The sequence below is a fragment of the Pseudomyrmex gracilis genome, unplaced genomic scaffold (genome assembly GCF_002006095.1).
Source record: "Pseudomyrmex gracilis isolate BER0280 unplaced genomic scaffold, ASM200609v1 scaffold_112, whole genome shotgun sequence".
NCBI lineage: Eukaryota > Metazoa > Arthropoda > Insecta > Hymenoptera > Formicidae > Pseudomyrmex > Pseudomyrmex gracilis.
The window spans coordinates 68,718-90,341 of record NW_018020696.1 but is presented as its reverse complement, the minus strand read 5'-3'; the positions used below and the strand labels follow the sequence as shown (position 1 = coordinate 90,341).

The following is a 21,624-nucleotide window of genomic DNA, read 5'->3' as shown; positions in this document are numbered from 1 at the left end:
TCGGTCTGTTTTGTGGTAAAATGCTAATCGCACACATCCGTATTTATTATTATCGTTACACTCTCGACTTACGACACGTTTCTAAAAAACATTTGCCGCGTTATGTAATTTTATTTATTTAGCAGAGTAATGTAATCAAAATACCTAAGTATCACGAAAAAAATCGAATATACACTGATCCGTTTAAATCACCGATCGTAAAATCGCAGATTTTAACGAGACACTTTGCTCCTGGTTGTCAATCGATAACGGGGAACGGTAAATGCGAGAAAATTTATGTTCTGTGTCACATTTAACAATCCATTAAAATGTTTAAACACGTGGCGATCGTAAAATCGCAGGATTTAATAAAACATTTTTGTTCTTAATTGGTAATCAATATCAGAACGAGTAAATACGAGAATATATTTGTTTTGTCATTTTATCACAATTTTGTTTTTTTTCATTATTAAAAAGTTTATTTATAAAACACGTAAATCTTCGGAACAAACAGAGTATTGACGAAGATCAGTCAAAATGTATGTTGAAAAACCACCAAAATTGAAACGATCATTATCGCCTTTTGTTTTCTTTCGATTGATTATTTAACTCACGACGGAAAAAAAACTCCCGTTTAATTAATATTTAAACGGCATAACTTTGCGTGTTGTGCAATGTGTGTTAATTTTGGCAACACAGATGTGGATGTCACTTTCTTGATAATCGACAAAGTGGGAGTCGCTATAAAGAGAGGATATACCTCGCGGTGATGGCCAGTGAGTTTAGTGAGAGTGCCGCGATCATTTCGCCGTTGTACCGTGAAAGTCAAATATGAAGGTATATGTACGTGTGCTTCACAATTGTGTGCGTTAATCCGTGAAGATTTATGTGGAAGTGTTAATTGATATTTTGAACACTAATCACAAAAAAAAAACGCGCGAAGACAAGCAATTCTTCATTTTCATTTACCTTCCGATTAGTAGTAGTCGGTATCTTCTAATTTCGTCGCGATATATACCGCATCAGCTTTCGCGAATCACACGAACGAAAGCTTGCGAGTTTCACGACGAGCAAGACGGAAAAGTGTTTTTATGAAAAAAAAAAATTTGTGATTTTCTTCGCTTCTTTCCTTTCTGGTGTTTGTTGTTGTTCGCTGTTTGCGAATTTCACGTCGATGCGGCGCTCGATAGTCTTCTCATCCACGTGAAAGTTGTGCAAAGTCTGGCCGTAACCTTCCTTCTCGGTACATACTCGATGTCCGCGAGTTTCACACGCAACAAAGAGAAGAATTGCGCGCGGGTTCTTCAACGGTTGCAAAGCCGTGAAGAAATAATTGCTAACACAATAACTAACACGTCCGTCTGTGTGTGTGCGTACGTGCATGTGTGTGCACGTGTGTGTATATATGACGTTCTCTGTATCTGTGTATTTATTTGACTTTCTACAAAATGGGAAGAGATTCGAGTAACTAATTTCAACGAGTTATTAGTATTGTCTGATAATTTGGATCTGAGCGCGTTTCTCGTAAATAGCTGCCGTTCGCGCTTCGATTTTCTGAGCCACTTTCCGAGTACACACTCTCTTCCGTTTGTAGAACAATTTAAACCTAACATTCACTTTTGACTGGTCTCCTCTTGTCTTATTAATCCTTTCGGTTTTCATTTGTGAAAACAAGAAATTAATTTTTTATTACTTGCTTTTTCACCACTTGTATAACACTGCATACGGTTTATTTCGAAAGTTTTCGAATAACCTGCTTTCACGTTTTTACATAATATTTTATTTCTCTCGATTGGATAATTTTTACAACATTAGCTTTTAATTATGCGCGACTAATGTGCGACAGAAAAAGAAAAGTTGACAAGCGTGTTTATTCGTCTATTTAAAAGGAATAGTAAAACTCGCGACACGTGTCCGCTAAAGAGATCTGTGTGAACACTCTGAACACACTCATCTTTCTTCAACTCCTTTCTATTTTGTAAAGTAGAGAAAATTGAGTTTCGCAAGAACTTCGTTTACGACACGGAAGTAAAACTCATTAGCATTTCGATTGCCGCGTTTTTAGAAAACACGAGCGCGCGCAACGCTCGGATGGTAGAAAAATCGGGTCAGCCGATGACGACTCGCGCACGCAAGATCAAGGTCGGTTTCAACGGTCACTCTCGTTCGAACGCCAATCGTCTGTGTTCTGTGATGCGTAAAAAAGTCAGATTTTATATTCTGATCGCCCAATCTATCTTGAATAAAATATATCTCGAATCTATCTTGAAATAATTTCATTGTTTATTTGTTGTTTTATAGTTTTCTCCTCAAGATTGCGATAATTCAGAAGGAGTCGTCTCTTAGCCTCTTGTTTTATTCGCCATTCTGATTGCAACAATGAAATTACTTATCCTGTTCACTGACACGAAATATAGGGTTTTTGCTCCCGGAACAAGACGAGATTATTCCGCAGAAAGTTGCTGGATTGCACAACAATCTCAATATCGTTGCATTTTATTGCTAATTAGTGACGTTTATTCTTGCTTGTCTTACGCGATATCTCTGTGAAATCATCTACATTCCCGAGAGGTCGCTTTGAGTTTGCCTCAAGTGATAAACGGCGGCGGATTTCATGCATCGAACGCACTTCGGAATCGCCGCCGGTAGTCGCGTGACTTTCACCCAGAGGTGCCGGTCTACTTGCCGCGCTCGTGCGCTTCTCTATACGCTTGAATAATTCGGAAATCAACACTTGACCCTCAAAACACAAAGTAGTAATTAAATTATGACGTTTAACAATCTCGATATAATTAGAAAAAACTATCACGGTCAATGCTCTCAGCGGAAGTTAATCGTTGATGAATTCTGATACACTATAGCATACACCTCGTATCGTTAGTTGCTCTTGCTTGTTTAATTTGAGATATATATATTTTTTTTACATGCGGTGGTACCTCGTTTATCCAAGCCCGATCGGAGGACAAGATAGTTCGGATAACCGAGATCCAACCTCTATTATACAAACCGATATATTATACCCATACGGAGTAAACACTCCATTAGAAATCTATTAGATATCGCATGGAGCTGTTGATGTCTAATAAACATCAACAATAGAGTTCTTGTTCTGTGTAGAGATATATATTATACGAACGAACTATCGGTTCGTATAATAGAGAGGTTGGAGCCTCAAGTCGTTCGGATAAACGAAGTTCCTCATTGCATATTTATATTATTAGATATGTCTTTTTATATACGTACTAAAATATTTATTTATGTATTAAAATAGTTTGACAAGTTTTTCTCGTAATATATGACACAAAAACCTCAATTAACACTCGAAAAGAATTCACGTGACAAGAAAAATTGATGAATTATTACATATATAATATAATTCTTCGCATTTGTCGTTTCGTCGTGTGCGTTTCAGCTGACGGAACTCTTGATAGTGACATGGTGCTCGTTAATCGTGGCGCGATCAGAAACTGTGGAGACCGAGCAGGAAGAACTGCTGAGGAGAGCGGCGCAGCAACTCGAACGATTAGAAGCGTTTCGGAGACCTCCGGAGATTCAAGAAAAATTCGATCCCACGATATTTATTGGAGAATTGGAAAATCCGATCTCTCAAAGTTTACTGGAAATTTGGAAAACCCCGGTGGATCAGAATCACCTGGATGAGACGAAGAGCGAAGCGGAGCAAAGCACACTTTGGGATGAGCTCGAGCCTCTTCCCGAAGAGACGGAATCCGACGTGACAAAGCAGGTTCTCGGCAACGAGAAGCTAACCGGCGTTATCACCGGCGATCCCAAGTACGCCGCGATGATGCAGGAGAGGATAAAGAGAGGCTACAATGCCGGATCCGCCAGTCTGCTCACCGGCATCGCGGGTGGATTGATAAGCGGCGTTGCGAGCGCGTCGAGTGCTTCAGCGGCGAAGGCATCGGCGAGTAGCAGCGAGACGGCGTATAAACCGACATACGCCGAGCCTCCGGTGCACACGGTGGAACACACGTATTCGGTAATCAATATTTGAATGTTATTTGTTTAAATACGTATATTATCGAGTATATTTTTTCGCAATTTATTCGATCGCGCACGTACGCGCGAGAATATTCATAAGAAATACATTTTGACGATATAAATATATGGATGAATGCTTTCACGTGATATATTTATTTAAATCAACACGACGCATATATTAACACTGAATAATTCACCTACGTATAATATAACGTAAACGAGAACAACAAAACTAATAGAAATGTGTTGCGAAAAATGATGACATAGATTTTGCTATGTCTTTGCACGAAGTTTAAAAGGAGAGAAAATATGGTTTTTCCGTAAAAAATTATGTAGAACATAAAAAGCTGATCTGAGAGGATTGATATACTTATATAGTTACGGAAAAGAAAAAATTGTAAAACGTAATAGAAGAGCGTGATGTAGATCGACGCGTAGTTGTGCCGTAAAGGAGCGAAATTCTAGCGGCGTGTTTTTCAGTCATCGTGCGTGGAATATCTTCTCCGTAATTCCATGCCTCTGATCTTTTTATGGTTGTGTCTTTGAGATCTATTTTATTTTCTTTGGAGCGTCGCGCGAGAAATACACACGGACCAAATGATACGGCAATTAAAGTAAATGATACAGCACGAAGTGAAAATCGCCGCGCTGGGCGTTAGACAAGTCATTATGTTAAGTAATGAATGATTGAGCGAAACATTATCTAGAAAAACAGAAGAAAAAGAAAGCGTTTGAGAAAAAGAACAAAAGAACGTATTAATTCTGCCACTTTGTGATATATTGTTTATATTATATCTCGTTTATTTTATATCTCGTTTATATTATATTTCGTTTATTTTATTACGCAATATAATATTATTTAACACCACAAATGTAACGAGATATTTTCTCATGATTCTTTATTTTATTTTATTTGAAACTTTATCAATTATTTCAATTAAGTTTAGCAAAAGCTAATCGATAAAGATCGCATTCTTCGATCGAAACGTTTGCAATATCTGTCTAAAATAATAAAAAATTAAAATAAACGCACAACCAACCATGTTTTTGGACTCCTATTTGACCTATTTAATTTATTTATTTATAACATAATGCAATAAAATATAAATCCATTTTTCAGTACGACGAAAAACCTTTCGGTCCTTGGGACTTCAAGAAGGCAATTTTCAGTACGCTGGTCCAAGCTCTGAAGGCGATAGGCGGCGGTGTGCTGGCTCTCAAGGGTCAGTTAGTCAAAGGTAGCGGATATTTGTTGGCGGGCAAGGGCAAAGTCGTCAGCAAAGCCGGCGACTATATTACGTCCTTCGGCAAACAGCTGGCGGCCAGCGCGGTGGTGGAACCGAAACCTTATCCGCCGGAAACTTATTACGATCATCCGTCAGTGCAAGGTATAAAAATGCGTGAAGCGATCTTTATCGAAAGCAAAAGTTACATTCAAGTATTTTCCGCGATCGTAGACGCGTGTGAATAACGATCAATTAGAAAATTATTAACAAACAAAGTTTCACACATAAAACCAATTGCTCCACGTATATGTGTCAGTAAAAAAATGTTCTGATGCGCACTTTACTTTCTACCGTACCTGTACGCTTACTTGTCCACGCTACGTTCTCGATCCATTAGTCGTGGAAAAACCGATCGGAGTTGTAATTTCATACCGAGAACAACAACCTTGTAGAAAGTTGTTTTAGTGAATTGCGCGAGCCGGCTGATTATCCGCAAACCCGGATATTTGCGATAATAACGCGTTCGGGACTCAACGAAGTCGATTACACGCTTTTCTCGGATTCATCAAGAAACGATATAAACTATCGAATGTTATAATTTACGAGAAAAATGTTTCGGAACTGATTAAGAGATCGCGAACTCGTTGGCGTATTGCAAAATTGTCGGCAATGCAACTTTTTACTATGTGTAATAATTAAAATCTATTATTTTTACGTGTGTTAATTTACAGTTTGATAATTATATATCAATATCTGATTGTGAGCACTGAACAAATTGATTGTCGTATTTTGTTTGTTTGTGATAACACATGTATCGATACCGCAGTTTAACGCTTGTTTGCAACAATAGGACATAATTCTGACTACCAAGGACCACCGCCAAGTTCCGACGATTATTCCGATTACACTCCACACGAGACGTACGGAGGCGTGCCATCAGACGGTAGGTTTCAGAATTTAATACAATGTGTACACACAATTGTAACAACGTAAATTTCCTATATTTTTCGCATACCTTTCTAATGTACCGGCAATTAATACGAGAAATAGCATTATCTTGATGAAAGCTTGATGAACGCAATTGTTCTCGTCTAATATTTCCGGCGATGCATTAAACGAGAAAATACTAGCTTTTGCGAGACGAGGAAAAGTCCTTATTTCTCTCTTCAAATTTCCTCCGAACGATTGAACACGCGAGAGTTTTCTCAGTCTCGGCATTATTATTATTATTATTTTTTTTTGTTGTAGCTCGCAACGATGATGCGAAAACTAAATGTCACTTTCACGAATGAAATTGCTAATAAAAAGTCAATCGAATAAAAAGACACCGGTTTTTAACGTCTTCAATTAAAGCTTGTTTTCGATACTTTCGATAATTTTCTTTTCTTAAAATTCGTTTCCGATTTTCCCTTTCGTATCGCATGTCGTCATTGCTGAAACACGCGGTGAATGTTACCAATTTCTCTCTTTCTCTCTCTCTCTCTCTCTCTCTTTCTCTCTCTCTCTCTCTCTCTCTTTCCGGAACAACTTTTCTCGTCTCACAATTCCGAATGTCCGCTTACACGTACCAAACACACGATCTTTCACTTTCTCCGTAACTTACTCGCGAGAAGTCGTAATGGAGCCTGTTTTGTGTGTTTGACATACTTTTTTAATTTATTTTTATTCAAAATATATGTGTATGTGTGTATATATGTATATCTTTCGGCGCTGACGTGTATAAAAAAAACTATATCACACAAAATTTCTCTTTTGCAACAAAATTATTTGCGATGACATTTGTGTACACTCTTGTTATGTTAATCTATATCAAACATTTTCTCTGAACATTTGTAACAATCGCAAACTACAAAAAATTATTTTATGTTTATCACCGTGTTTCTCACAAAAATTCACTTTTTTAAATGAAAATTAGTCTGACACTCCCGCACTATTGTTTGTCGTGACGGACCTTGTGATAGTTTCCTGCGGATATATGTTGTGAGTGTTCGTACGTTACCGAATCCAGAATTGGATCGTGTTGCTCTCCACAATCGGCACTTGTTCTCAACCACGACACGATGCAATATCCGCGGGCACACAACGACCACACTACCTACTCGCAACACAACGTGCTAATCAGCTCTGACTAGGTATCTGTTTGTACACAACTCGACTAACGAACTTGTACTTAACACTCAAACGCACCGAGTAAACTTGCCGACCGGACTGACAGACGTCACGTTCACAGACAGCAATCAAGGTGGCCTGCTGATCGTGACGCCGACGAAATCTGACCTGGACGAGCACAACGATCAACACACGAACGTAGTGGCGCAAGACGCACCGGATCCGCCAAATTTGGACGAGAATTTCGGCGGGCCGACCAAAAGCTCCGCCATCAAGAATCTTTTGAGCAGCGTGCCGAAGGGCAGCGGTTCGAAGGATCAGACCGTCGTCAGTCAGGACAACAGCAACGTGAATACTAATTCCCCCATTCAGCAGTATCCGACTCCAACTTACGGTACTCCGGATCATTACATTACGAATCAGGACAATCCGGCGCAGAATTACAACAACGATCCTCAGGATTATGCGCAAAATTACAACAACAATCCTCAGGATTATGCGCAGAATTACAACAACAATCCTCAGGATTATGCGCAGAATTACCCGGTCGTTCAAAACAACGCGTATCTACCGCCTTATACTACTACTGTGTCGCAACATCACTTCCCAAACTTCGACAATCCCAAGCTGATCATTCAACCGAACGTAGAATATCCGCCTTTGCAACAGCTCGACTATCCGTTGAATCCAAACCCACTCGTCTTGAACCCGCCCAAGCTGCCGCACGAGGATGACGGCGGCACGTCGATGTACGCGAGTCTAAACATAGACACCAAGCCGCAGATCGCGCCCTTGAAAATATCCCTTCTGGGGGATCATTCCAATGCTCTTCACTTGCCCAAGTTGCAGCCACACGTGGACTTCCACGGACAGTCCCAATTAGCGAATCCTCTTCACGATAGCTTGAGCGGTCCCTTGAGGATACCTTTCCTAAATCCGGTGCCGACAGCTTATCATTGGCACAGTCAAGGGTTGTTTGTGCCGTCGCCTCTTACCACGCTGGATCATTATCCTAAGAGGAACGTTCTTCAGAAGAGACAGGCGATCGCCAAACGACTCGCGCGTTACTCGTCGTTGCAGAGGCTTCAACGGTTCTTATAAAAAAAGTCGGGTGAGATAATGCGTTGACATGAATATACAAAAAGAAAATAATTTCGCGATAATAATCGCCGCGATGACTTTGTTTCGACTAATCGCGATCCGAAAGCGCGAATTGTCTAGTGGAACAATACGAATGTTTTTTTAGGATGTTACGTCTACGTTAGACGTAAGAATACACAAATGAGGGGAAGAAATCACACGCCACATATTGAATTGCTATCTGTACACATAAGTAAAAAAAAAATATTAAGTGAGTTTAGACTTTTTAACAAAATATATTGTTTATTTATCTTTATTTTTAGAAGAAAGAGAGAAAACATTGTTTTTTTTTTAGTGTTTACCTCTTTATTTTACACTGAAGGTAAAGAGGACGATATTGCCCGTCATCTTCCTTTTTATTTGTTACATGTTCTAAATATATCAACATGTTCTTTAATAGGCGCGCACACGTGTTTTTTTTTGTTGCAGTGGTTTACGCGGTAGCGTATTATCCACGTTCGGTCGGACGCAGGTACAGATACAGATCGTCGCCGTATGCTTACATTCTTAGGCGATAAGGATTGTTGTTTCTCAGCGCAACAAAATAAGGACAAAGCAGGAAAAAGGAAGTAACGTGGAATCAAATCTCAACAAGATTCGACATCTTAATTACGAGATGTAAGGAGAGAGGAGAACAGCCGCATCTCTGAAGATAGAATTACGTGAAATGTTGACGACACAAAAGTGGATGTCGCGCGGTTATATCGAATGCTTGGAAAATTTTCGAGAGCTCGTGTTTCTGTTGAACAAACAAAAGACTCGAATTTATTCATTGCGTTTACTCTGTACATATCTCGATTTGCTCACAGAAACGATACCAATGAGAATTCTGAAAGCAAATTGGTTAAATTAATTTCGTTAAATCACAAGAATGTATAGGATGATCACATATTGCAAGTTTGCAATTTACATAACTTGTGATAAAGTATCCCTGAAAAATGTGTTTAAATCCTAAACATCAAAATATGTGAGCCCCTTCCCTCTCCTTCCAATGAGGGACTCACGGCCATGAGGATGGTTTTAATATGTTATGTATAATGTTATGTAGTAGTTTAAATTATAATAAATGAGAAATTGCTTTTATAATAAAAAAAAAAAAAAACGTACATATCAACTTCCATGAAATATTTATTTTCCGTAAAATAATACCTATATTTTTTTAATACAAATTGATCAAACTATAAATTAACTCTAAACTTTCTCTTAAATATGAGTTGAAGTTTGCTGTGTATACGAGGAGATAGTAGCTAACTTTACTTAACGTGATATCTTGAAAAGAGAAAATATTCAAATAAAGGAAAAGAATTGACCTATTTTACTGAAAAGAGATGCGTCAAATTGCGTTAAAAAGATATTAACAATACTGTTTGATTGAACCGATTTGCTATATAATATCAATATTATTGTTGCATCGCAGATGGTGTGTTGGTAAGTGTATTTACTTCATATACCGTGTCACGATACATGATCATTTTAGTGTGAGCAGAGTAGAGAGAATTGAGAGCGGCCGCATTTTATAGCGATTTCGGCTGGTCTGCACCGGTGTGCCACCTGTGTAGAGTTGGTGCAATTGTGTGCAACACTGCATCGGTGTGTGTACTGATTACACTAACTGGCTCCGAATAATTTGTGAGAGCCACTTTGTGTACACCCAACATGCACCTATGCGGTGTACTGAGCTCAGACAAATACGCGGAACCAGCAAAGAACTGCTGCCATTCGACCAGCCGAACACACAATTTGCACCGACAACCGAAATGTGCAGTCGGTGCAAACCAGCCGAAATCGCTATTAAAATGTGTATAAACTAATAGCGATTTCGGCTGGTTTGCACCGACTGCACATTTCGGGTGTCGGTGCAAATTGTGTGTTCGGCTGGTCGAATGGCAGCAGTTCTTCGCTGGTTCCGCGTATTCGTCTGGTCGAATGGTGCAGTTCCTTGCTGGTGCCGCGTATTCGTCTGAGCTCAGTACACTGCATAGATGTATGTTGGGTGTACATAAAGTGGCTCTCACAAATTAGTTGGAGCCAGTTGGTGTGGTCTCGTGTTCGGCTAATACACACTAGCGTGGTCGAAATATACAGTGCAACACCACATGAGTACGCACTGCACACTTGCACCAACTCTATACAGGTGGCACACCGGTGCAGACCAGCCGAAATCGCTGTAAGAATATATTGAATAATACATTTTTAACTATAATCTAGATTTTAAATAAAATTCAGATTTTTCTTCTGTTATTTCTCTTTCACGCAAACATACGCGATAACTTGCATAACGTCACGCTTAAGAGTTTTTATAGTTAGGATATGACACAATGCTTCTAGCCGCGCGTAACGCGTTTCCGCGTTCTGTCTTGTAAAAACAATATAATAAGCGTTGTAATTTTCGACAAAGTATATATCGTGAGCACTTATGTTTCTACGACTGTGTCACTTTGCAAACTTGTTGAAAACTATTGCGTATTGTCAAAAATTAACAAATTGTTGAAAAATAACAGCTTATTATCATTTTTTATGATTAAAATACGTACAATAAAGGATCCGAAAACTCTAAATTTATATAAAAAATAAAAACATTGAAATATTTAAACATTTGTTTTCATTTTATTATAGAAATTTTGGGTACTCAAATATTTTATTGTATGTATTTTAATTTTATATATAGAAAAGTCTTCTTATTCGAAAAGAAATGTTATATTGCATATAAATGTTTCTATATAAACTTACTTGAAAATATTGCGCATTGAGAAAACCAGGAATCGCCAACAAACTCACAAAGTAAATTTTGCAAATACACTTTTTATTATAAGTACTTATGTACTAACTATCTCTGATAAAACATATTAAACAACAAAACATAATAAAGTATACTATAATATAATTTAATTAAAGTATTGGTTATCAATTTTTACATACATAAAAAAATTATTACGAGTAACATATTTTGTTATACATAAAACTGTTTGATATAGATTGTTTCTTTTTCATACATTTAAAACTTTTATATATCTATACAATGTGTTCTTTTGTATGACGTGTGTTTTATATATTCATTTGTGAGCAATTAACCTTAAATGTATACTTAGTCGCGCAGTTGTGTAAAATGACATATAATGTATTAGTAGCATTTCTTGTACCATAGATTCGATTTTATTTTATGATCACTTTGCAAATTGTTAAATGTATTAAAATCTGTAAATTCTACATTTTAAACATAATTAATAAATACTTTTTTGTGACATAAAATAAATTAAATCTTGGTATACAAGAATAACTTTGATATTAACAGCAATACATAGATACCATTTTCTATTTAAATTAAAAAGCATATGTCTATACAAAAAAACTTGTTACACTCATCATGTGATTAATAGTGTAGTAAATAATGAGGTACATCCCGAATGTGTGTTTTCTTGATTCGTATAATCGTTCGACGCTTCAACATTTTCTTCATAATGACGTCGTGTATAAATAATGGCTACAAAAAAGTAGAACCTATATCAATGATAACATCTTGTATACTTTTGCAAAAGTCTATTAATGTTGAAGAATACAGTTGTATAAAACAAAAAACAAGAATTACTACAAAAGAAAACAAAATAAAACTGTATAAGTACGTGTAAACCATAAAAAAGTGATTTAAACACGTAACAAGTACTGAACAAATATAACAATTTTTATTTTAAAAACTTAAATTTGTAAAATAATTTTGAACTTTTATTTGAAAACTGTATTCTATTTATAAAACCTTCTCTCACCATTTCTAGATTATATCTGTTAATCAAAGTTGTAACCAGTAGTAGTACAGTCTTAGTAATCTAAAACCACCGTGTGATAATAATATTGAATGTAATAACTTGTACCTAACTCAGCAGTATATATGTCACTTTTTTAGTGTGCTAAACTACATTTATATAACTTACCAATATACTTTTATTACATACATACATTAAGTTACGTAATCAAATAAAAAAAAGATTGTTTTACAGTTATAGCTATATTAAACGGTTAAGTTCTCATAACGTACCGTTTCGGAATCTTCATCTGAATATATGTGGTTAATACTAAAATTCACAACTGCAAGTAGGCCAACCGGTCTTTTAAATGAAACACATATAACAGATATTTAGTATAAACTCTCTCTTAGTAGTTATATTATACTCTTGTAAGATAAAAAATCCAATGTATATAAAGTGAACAAACATAATATACATGGAAAGATATAAACTACATACAAGATGTATAGTGTAAATTATACATAATGTACATACAGTAATAGGATAATACAAAACTTAACAGGTTTATATAGAAAACTTTGTTCACCTTGGAAATTTATTTTGTATTTGGCTTAGTATAGTATCCAGTGAAGAAAATCTTTTTACGTGCCTTGCAACAATATGGAAAAGAATGCTAACAAAATCATTGTCTTTTCCTAAAGTATGTTCTTGTGCATAACGCACTTCTAATTTGTAATTGTGTCCACGACAAGATAAAAGGTGAAAAAAGTGATTTTGCTTTTCTTGTAACAAGTAAATGTCTTGTATTTTAAAGAACAACATGTAATCATTTATAAGTCCTAATGTCACACCTTGGCAATATATCCATTTCTGCCAACTTAACAACAGTCTGCAAATATTTACAAAAATATATATATAACATTACTTATACACTTATTGCTCGGACGAGTTTACGATTCTCATGATATTGTAATGATATATCATTACTCATGTTACAGATGCTATTACGTGTTTTATAATTGTAGAAGCAAGACACTTTCTGAGGTCATATCTATTTAACTTTATATATGAATATATGTGTAAGTGAACTGTACAAATTTATGAATGGTTTGTAAAAATTGTACATAGTTTTAGAAAATATGTCATTTGCGAATGTCTAGTGTTTTTGCAAATATCATAATACTATATCAAGACTCATGTTGTCAGATATATAATATTATGTATAATATATCAGTAGAGAGAACAGTGTTATACAAACGTCAGTTGGTACTAAAAAAATAGACAAACGTACTTGTTTTGTGCAGGATTTTGTAAATGCCACTTTAATATATGAATAAGGTGTTTTTTGCACTTTGAACTACCAAGAATACATGTCCATTTTAAAGCTTCGTGATATAATTGAGTATCAATGATATTCTCGCAAACATTTATATGTGATGTATCTTCAAGAACTTTATTCAACATTTCTATTGCTTTATTCTATAAAAAACAGTGTAAAGTGTGTTACTATATGTATTTTGATTAATCTGTAACTCAAAAGTGTAGCCAAATGTTTTCTTATTTCAGAATTACTGTACATCTATAACGGTTTGTAATTTGAAACAGTTTATATTTCAATATTCTTAATATATGTACGTTTCTAAATGCACACTGGTTTAGTCTTTTTTTTTTTAGACAATGCCATATATATGTATATTACTTTCTAGTGAATTTTTCTGTTGTCAGTTGATAAAAAACAAACGGAGACAAAAATGTAACGTAAACCATGTATATTAGAAGACTCTTTCATTGAGTGTTTTTTTAGGTAAAATTTTGTTTTGAACGTTTTTATTTTGTTCTGTATCAGTGCAATATAGTATTTACCTTAATTTTTGCGCTTTCTGGAAACGGAAAAAGTTGTGATACATATTGAAGAGCATTAAATATTGGATACCATGTTATGTACCCATTTTCCACGTAAAGTACATTGCCGGCTAGATTGAAAAATATGTCTATATTACTTATTTCTGCAACAATATGTTCGTTGTATCTTGTATTTTGTATTAAAAAATAAAAAGCATCGTCGAGAATTTGGGCTAAAGTGACGTCAGATACTTCATACATATCCCAATTTTGTGTGTCTCCATTTTTCAGAAAAAAACCAAGCTTTTCCCAAGAGTTATAATCATAGTTCACGCGATATCCTACAACAAACAAATGTTTAGAGAAATAATACAAAAAACATAGAAAATGACAAAGAAACAAAAACAGAGAAAGAGAAAGAAACAAAAAAAAAGCGAACAAAAAGAAAAGAATAAAAGAAAAAACATTATATTATAAAGAAAAGAGTAAATGTAATATGGTGGTACAAAGTTAGAATATACAATAACAAATACATAGGAAACTACAATAATAATTTCTTTGTATTACCATTTTGCTGTGTGATCACGATAAAATCATCTTCCTCAATATTCGAAACAATGATATCTTTTCTTTCTTGATCTAGGTACGAGTAATGGTGTGTAATAGACTTATTTTTTGATATTTTTACATAAGTTACAGGTATCCACTTGTGTTCACACAATTCCTTTTGATTCACTGCGATACAGTCTATAACTTTTATTGTGAGAGACTGTGTGTCATTATCTCGTGTTACTTGTACCATAGGATAACCATCTTGTGTTATCCAGGACGTTATTACATTTTTTATATTCATATTCTTTAAACGAATATTTTTATATACATCCGACACAACAAGTACATTTTTCCATAAAATATCGAGAATAGACTGTCCATTAAATGTATCACTTGATGTATTCTTACTAATAACAACAAAGATCATAACACAAAAATATTGATTGTTGTTTTATTTAAAAAAAAATATGTAATACTTTTTTCACGTTACTTTTACTGCAATTTACAGTTTACTATACATTTTTCAAGTATTTTACTAGTTATTACTTACGTGGTAGAATACAATTTTATGGCTTCTTCGAAAATAGAGTTGTATAAAACATTTTTCTTATAGAAGAATTTATTGATCATAGAAAATACACTGAATGCTACAACATAATTTCGATTACTTGAAAAGTATCAAAAAATGATCACAATAATGTGTATATTATATGTATATGCACTTTCATGTTTTCTAAATGCAGACACTGATAGGTGTCTGTTTTTGTATAATTTAGTAAAATAATCGCGAACATTATTTTGCATTTTCTAAGTTTTTGTATTTTTATACTTCATAAGTTTTAAACAAATAAAATGAGAGTTTATATTGTTATATAGTATTGTAATTAAAACATTAAACAAGTGAAAGTTTTAAATTCTGAAGTTTCTTACATTTTTCTTTCCACATGGTACTATAAGTTACGTTTTGAACAAACAAATTTTCTTGTATAGGTACATCAGATTTAATATATGCTTGTGTATATTCAAAAACTACTCGTCGTGTCTGGATTGCAATCGATTTCAGTAAAGTTTCATTGTAAATCTATTAATACAGTTTGTATGAGTACACATATATCTACTTTAGTTTTGGTATTCAGTTTAAGAGAAAAAACTATACTGTTAAACTATCAAATTGTTAGTAATTTCAAAACATAGTATATGTTGTTGTAAGTGCAAATTATTAGTAGTAATATTACTCGAGAATTTCTGTAACTATTAGAAAGATCAAAATATAGAAGGTGATACTAAAATCTTTTAACATAGTTTTTAAGATGACTACATAATATTTTTTTCTTTTATATCGTTTTGCATATATATAGAGTATTATAAATACATATACATGTATATATTTAGTATTGAAGTGTATAGAATGCATGTTTACATTTTTTAATAAAAATACAAGAAATATACACTTTTGAAGTATTAATGTTTCATATTATACATATATATAGTATATTAAAATGTTTTATTATATCATAATATTTTAATGTCATCTATCAACAAAATTCTATTAAATGCAAGACTTACTCGATCGACTAAATAAACTCCATAAAATGTCAAAAACCCTTCAAGGAACCAAAAATCAGATTGTTTCAATGTAACTAACCATTCACTAAACATTTCTTGTAGCACACCGCGTACAACCGAGCATGTTACTTTTGTTTTTTTTATAATTGAATCTATTTCTCTATCGTATGCAATATTAGCGTCTCTAAAAATAATATTGTTTTTACAGCAATTTTTTTAGTTTCCATCCTATGTATGATTGGTTTCAGCTAATTTTACCTGAAGAATACAAGTCCAGAAGTTACTATGGTTTCGTAATTGTTGGAGTTTATTGGAAGTATTAAATACTGCACGTATGAGACTGATGTGATATTCTCTTTCTTCTCGTCGATAGATGTCAGAAAATTTTTTATAAGTAATATTGCGTATGAAATGTCGTTTTGCACTTGCAATCTAATTTGAATAGTAACACGTGTATAATACAACAAGAAAGCACTCATATAATAATCGGTATACGCTGGTACATCGGTATATTCTGGTAATACTGCTGTTGCTATTAAATGAGTAGATATTTTAGGTGTAGTACGAAATAATGTATAGATCTGATTTTCTTTAATCTTTTTATGACCAACCGTATGTGATAAAACTATTTCATTGTAGGTATGGTTAAAGTAAATAGTAAATGCAGCCTTGATTGCAGGAGTTTTCCAATGAGGAAATATCCATTCAGCAGGAATACGCGGTAAAATCAAATATCTATATGATGAAAAAACGTAAATTCTAAATATACACTGATATGTAACTACTAAAACTGTGTACATTTTCTTTCTACAGAACGAAAACAGAAATTGTTACTGCAGTAGCGTTTTATTTTTTATACTCACTTTTCTTTTTTAGTTTGTGGTACATATGGAATAATTGTTGCAACTTTCTCTAAAATGCAATTATATGTCGCATTTATCCAATATATTCCAGGTTGTATATCTCTTTTTCGTTGTTTTATTTTAAAATCGTCTATATATTGGTCCTTGAGAACGATGTCAATGAATCCTTCTTTCGTAGAAAATGGCTCGTATAACCAATGCGAATAATTATACCGAGGAATGTTAGTAGTGATGATAAAATCGTATATAACATGACAATATTGTTTGACATACAGTCGTATTTTTTGATCTGTACATGAAATATTGAGTTTGACACGAGAATTGACGTTGAGTGAATTAGTAGGTACTTCTGCCGAAATTTTTATAAAATATTTTATCGGTTGTATACATTGTTGGTCTTGAGATAATTTTTCATCAGTTGAAAAAGCAATTCTAGGTAGAAATATTAAGCACAAAGTTCCCAAGAATGTAAGCATCTGCATACTGTGAATCTATAAAATTATGTTGTTTGTTAAACAAGAAAGTCATATGCAATTAAAACCGCAACACACAAATTCAATATGTTCAAATTACATGTCAATTCTTTTCTAGATATAATTGTCAAGAACAGATGTATGATCGTTATAAGTTGAGGTTATCACGTACGCATATAGATACACTCGCATAATAGTTGTCATGATTGCGTTAATTTGACATATAGAAGGACGATTGGAGAAAGGAAAACACAAAGTGTACTAAACAATTTTAACAAATTATTATGTGAACGAACAAAGGTTTACTTGAAAAGTTTGTCTACAAATTTTGAGCGCGTTTTAATTATTTAGTATGTCACACATTGCAAATTATTTCACTGTAAATACGATATTTTTAGATTGCAATAATAGTTATATAATAATCATATGTATGGTTTATTTACAAGTATTAAAATTCATACACTAAGTGATAAGATAACGCAGATATAAATTTTTTTACTAGAAAGAAAACTAACGAATTTTATAGAATTTTAGCGTGTGGTGGAATCTACAAGATATATTTCACAACAATAATAATGAATATTTAACACATAATATACAAAGTTTTTATACCTTACTATATGTTTGAGATAATATCTCTAACTCTTAAAATATCAGTCTTATTTTTTACTTTATACGTATTATCACTATATAAGTTCTAAAACAAATTGCCTAAGAATATCTGCGATCGTGCCTTTTGGAGAGATGATCGATAACTACAAGACAGTCTTTTCCGAAGAAATAATAAGAATATATCACGATATAAACACCTGTATTGGGAATACGACCTTTCTTTGTAGGTTGTGTTCCATTTATATACATATGTATAGACATATGAGTTTCGAAATATATATTTTTACTGGTTACTACATACTACATATTCATATGTTTTGACATGTTTTATCTAGAAAATAATTCAGGATGTTAATATGTGTTTTTGAAACTATACAATTGAAATAATATAAAAATCAAAAACGAGTTTAAGTTTATTATTTTTAAATGTGGCAACGATGCGCTCGCGAAACTGTAAAAGATTTATTGCGAAGAAATTATTTTTACATGGAAGAAACTTAATAACACTCTTACAACTTTTAAAAATTAATTAAACAACATAGTTTCTTTGATTTAGTATGTAAATATTTTTTTTGTTAGACGCAAAGACATATGCAATGACTTACTGTAGCGTCGCGCTCGACGCGATCGTANAGTTTTTGTACAGAATTTCGGCCAGAAGTGTGTTCTACGATTTTGTCGATTCGGATCCTCGCACTTTTCTTTAAAATACAGAGAAAAAATGTTAGATAACAAATTAGTTCTATCTTTGAAATATATAAATGGTTATTAGTGCCAATCGCTNGATGTTTGTGGCGAAAAAATATATACAAGTAGTGTAAAATCTCTCGTAGANAGAAAGAGGAAAAGTGAATCGAGAAGTTTTGAACTAAGNTTTTTATTACATATAAAACAGAACTAAGTATTGACTACATCACGCTAATCAGCGCCGACCTTTAGCTGGGCGCACGGCAGTGCACGTCATTTGCGCGGAGGGCTCACGCACACTACCTAGATAACATTTTGCAAGCAAAATTCTATCGTAGTAAGTCGTCATATAAACAGCATAAAACCAGTAACTTTAGACAAAATTTGGTACGTGAATAGTTAGTCATCACACACAAGAACGACTAAGTCATCTTCAGTATGTAATACACCGTCAAATTAAGAGTAAATAGTACAATACATTAGCAATTTGCGCGTTATTTGTTGGTATATTGAATAGATATTAGATAATTTTTTGTTTGCAAACATATTTTATCTCACACACGCGTGCGCAATATGCACGCGTGTGTGAGATAAAATATGTTTGCAAACAAAATTCAAGCGAATCACATACAAGAGGGCGCGCAAACCTTACACGCAAGAAATGTTATCTGAACAGTCGCGTGGTACGCTGACATGCTTTCGGCTACAGGTCGGCGCTGAATAGTGTAATTTATTCAATAATTACTTTATTATTATATGTAATAGAAAAAAATAGTTCAGGACTATTCGACTTAGTTTTACTCTTATTTGTCTACGAGAAATTTTACATTAATTGTCGGACACATTGTATATAAGTATGCTTCTAAGTAATAAGCGATAAGTAGACAAAAACAACATAAGTAACTAAGAAAATGTTCTTTTTAATTGTAACTCAAGTTTATTCACAAAACAGTGAAAATTCAGAAAAACATGTTAGATAGCATACAAATGTTTTCACATAACCTTTCTTGAAAACATTGCGCATGGATAAGAACTACGGAATTGTCACAACATAGTAAAGTTTATTTTGCAAATACTTTTTTTATTATAAAATTTTGTTATACATAACTCTGTTTGAACACATTAAATACAAAAACAGAATAAATTGTAAATAACATAATAAAATCGAATTCAATTATTGGTTATCAGGTTTTACATGCATAAAAAAATCATTACGAGTATCATATATCAGTTTATCATACATACTACTGTTTGATAGATTGCTTCTGTTTTATACATTTCATAGTTTTATATATCCAGATAATAATTTTTGCGTGCACGGTTTGCGCGCGTTAAATATGTAAATCTTATATATGATTTGTCTGAATTTTGTTTGTGAACATATTTCATCGCGCACACACGTGCATATTGCGCACAAGAATCTATCGAATACCCATCCAATATACCAACAAATAACGAGCAAATTGCTAACATATTGTAAGTTATTTACTCTTAATTTGAAAGTATATTACATACTTAGGATGAAGAAGTCGTTCTTGTGTGTGATGACAATATCTTCACGTACAAATTTCTGTCTAGATTTACTGCTTATATGCTGTTCATATAACGATGCACTGGAATACGATGTTACTCGCAAAATGTTATCTGAATACCTACAAAATGTGTTTTTTTGTATAACGTGTGTTTTATATATTCAGTTGTGAGCAATTAACCTTAAATGTATACTTAGTCGCGCAGTTGTGTAAAATAAAATATAATGTAATAGTAGTATTTCTTGCACCATAGATTTGATTTGATTTTATGATCACTTTGCGAATTATTAAATGTATTAAAGTCTGTAAATTCTACAGTTAAAACATAATTAATAAATACTTTTTTGTGTCATAAAATAAATTAAATCTTGTTATACAAGAATAACTTTGATATTAACAGCAATACATAGATACCATTTTCTATTTAAATTAAAACGCATATGTCTATACAAAAAAATTGCTAAAATCATCTTGTGAGTAATAGTGTAGTAAATAATGAGGTACATCCCGAATAAATAGTTTCTTGTTTCGTATAATCCTTCGACGCTTTTCCATTTTCTTCATAATGACGTCGTGTATAAATAATGGCTACAAAAAATTACAACTTATATTAATGATAATAAATTACAACTTATATTAATGATCTTGTATACTTTTGCAGAAGTCTAATAATGTTGAAGACTACAGTTTTATAATACAAAAAACAAGAATTACTACAAAAGAAAACTGTGTAAGTACGTGTAAACCATAGAAAAAGTGATTTAAACACGTAACAAGTACTGAACAAATATAACAATTTGTATTTTAAAAACTTAAATTTGTAAAATAATTTTTAATTTTTATTTAAAAATTATAATCTATTTATAAAACCTCCTCTCACCGTTTTTAGATTATATCTGTTAATCAAAGTTGTAACTAGTAGTAGTACAGTCTTAGTAATCTAAAACCACAATGGAATAATAATATTAAATGTATCAACTTCTAAATCACTCACTATTATATATGTGATTCTTTTATTGTGCTAAACTACAACTATATAAATAACTAATACACTTTTTTTACGTACATGCTTTAATGTACGTATTCAAATAAAAAGAAGAGTGTTTTACAGTTATAGCTATATTAAACATTTAAGTTCACATAACGTACCGTTTCGAGATCTTCATTTGAATATATGTGGTTAATACTAAAATTCACAACTGCAAGTAGGCCCACCGGTCTTTTAAATGAAACACATATAACAAATAGTCAGTATAAACTCTTTCTTAATAGTAACATTATACTCTTGTAAGATAAAAAAA

At 33.3% G+C, this 21,624-nt stretch overlaps 2 protein-coding genes across 4 annotated transcripts in view; one reads left to right on the top strand and one right to left on the bottom strand.

Annotated features, from left to right (window-relative positions):
* The first annotated feature begins 750 nt into the window (after positions 1–750).
* On the top strand, positions 751–8,974 carry LOC109856258. 3 transcript variants are annotated; one of them, XM_020431314.1, is made up of 6 exons: positions 760–822; positions 3,392–3,979; positions 5,102–5,369; positions 6,058–6,150; positions 7,438–8,427; positions 8,886–8,973. In XM_020431314.1, exons 1-5 carry the CDS (start codon positions 811–813, stop codon positions 8,415–8,417), a joined length of 1,941 nt encoding a protein of 646 aa, XP_020286903.1. In that variant the 5' UTR covers positions 760–810; the 3' UTR covers positions 8,418–8,427; positions 8,886–8,973. The 3 variants fall into 3 exon arrangements, with proteins under 3 accessions (XP_020286905.1, XP_020286903.1, XP_020286902.1); XM_020431316.1 differs by having other exon boundaries at positions 751–816; positions 7,438–8,974; XM_020431313.1 differs by having other exon boundaries at positions 7,438–8,974.
* Positions 8,975–11,826: 2,852 nt separating this feature from the next.
* The window catches only part of LOC109856263 (aminopeptidase N-like), an 18,037-nt gene continuing 8,239 nt past the window's right edge, over positions 11,827–21,624 (bottom strand). The window contains exons 4-9 of the mRNA XM_020431327.1: positions 14,060–14,114; positions 13,488–13,675; positions 12,783–13,085; positions 12,487–12,556; positions 12,218–12,277; positions 11,827–11,937 (exon numbers count right to left, since the gene is read on the bottom strand). Coding sequence (XP_020286916.1) covers positions 11,827–11,937; positions 12,218–12,277; positions 12,487–12,556; positions 12,783–13,085; positions 13,488–13,675; positions 14,060–14,114 — 787 coding nt within the window. The remainder of the gene's footprint in view (positions 11,938–12,217; positions 12,278–12,486; positions 12,557–12,782; positions 13,086–13,487; positions 13,676–14,059; positions 14,115–21,624) is intronic.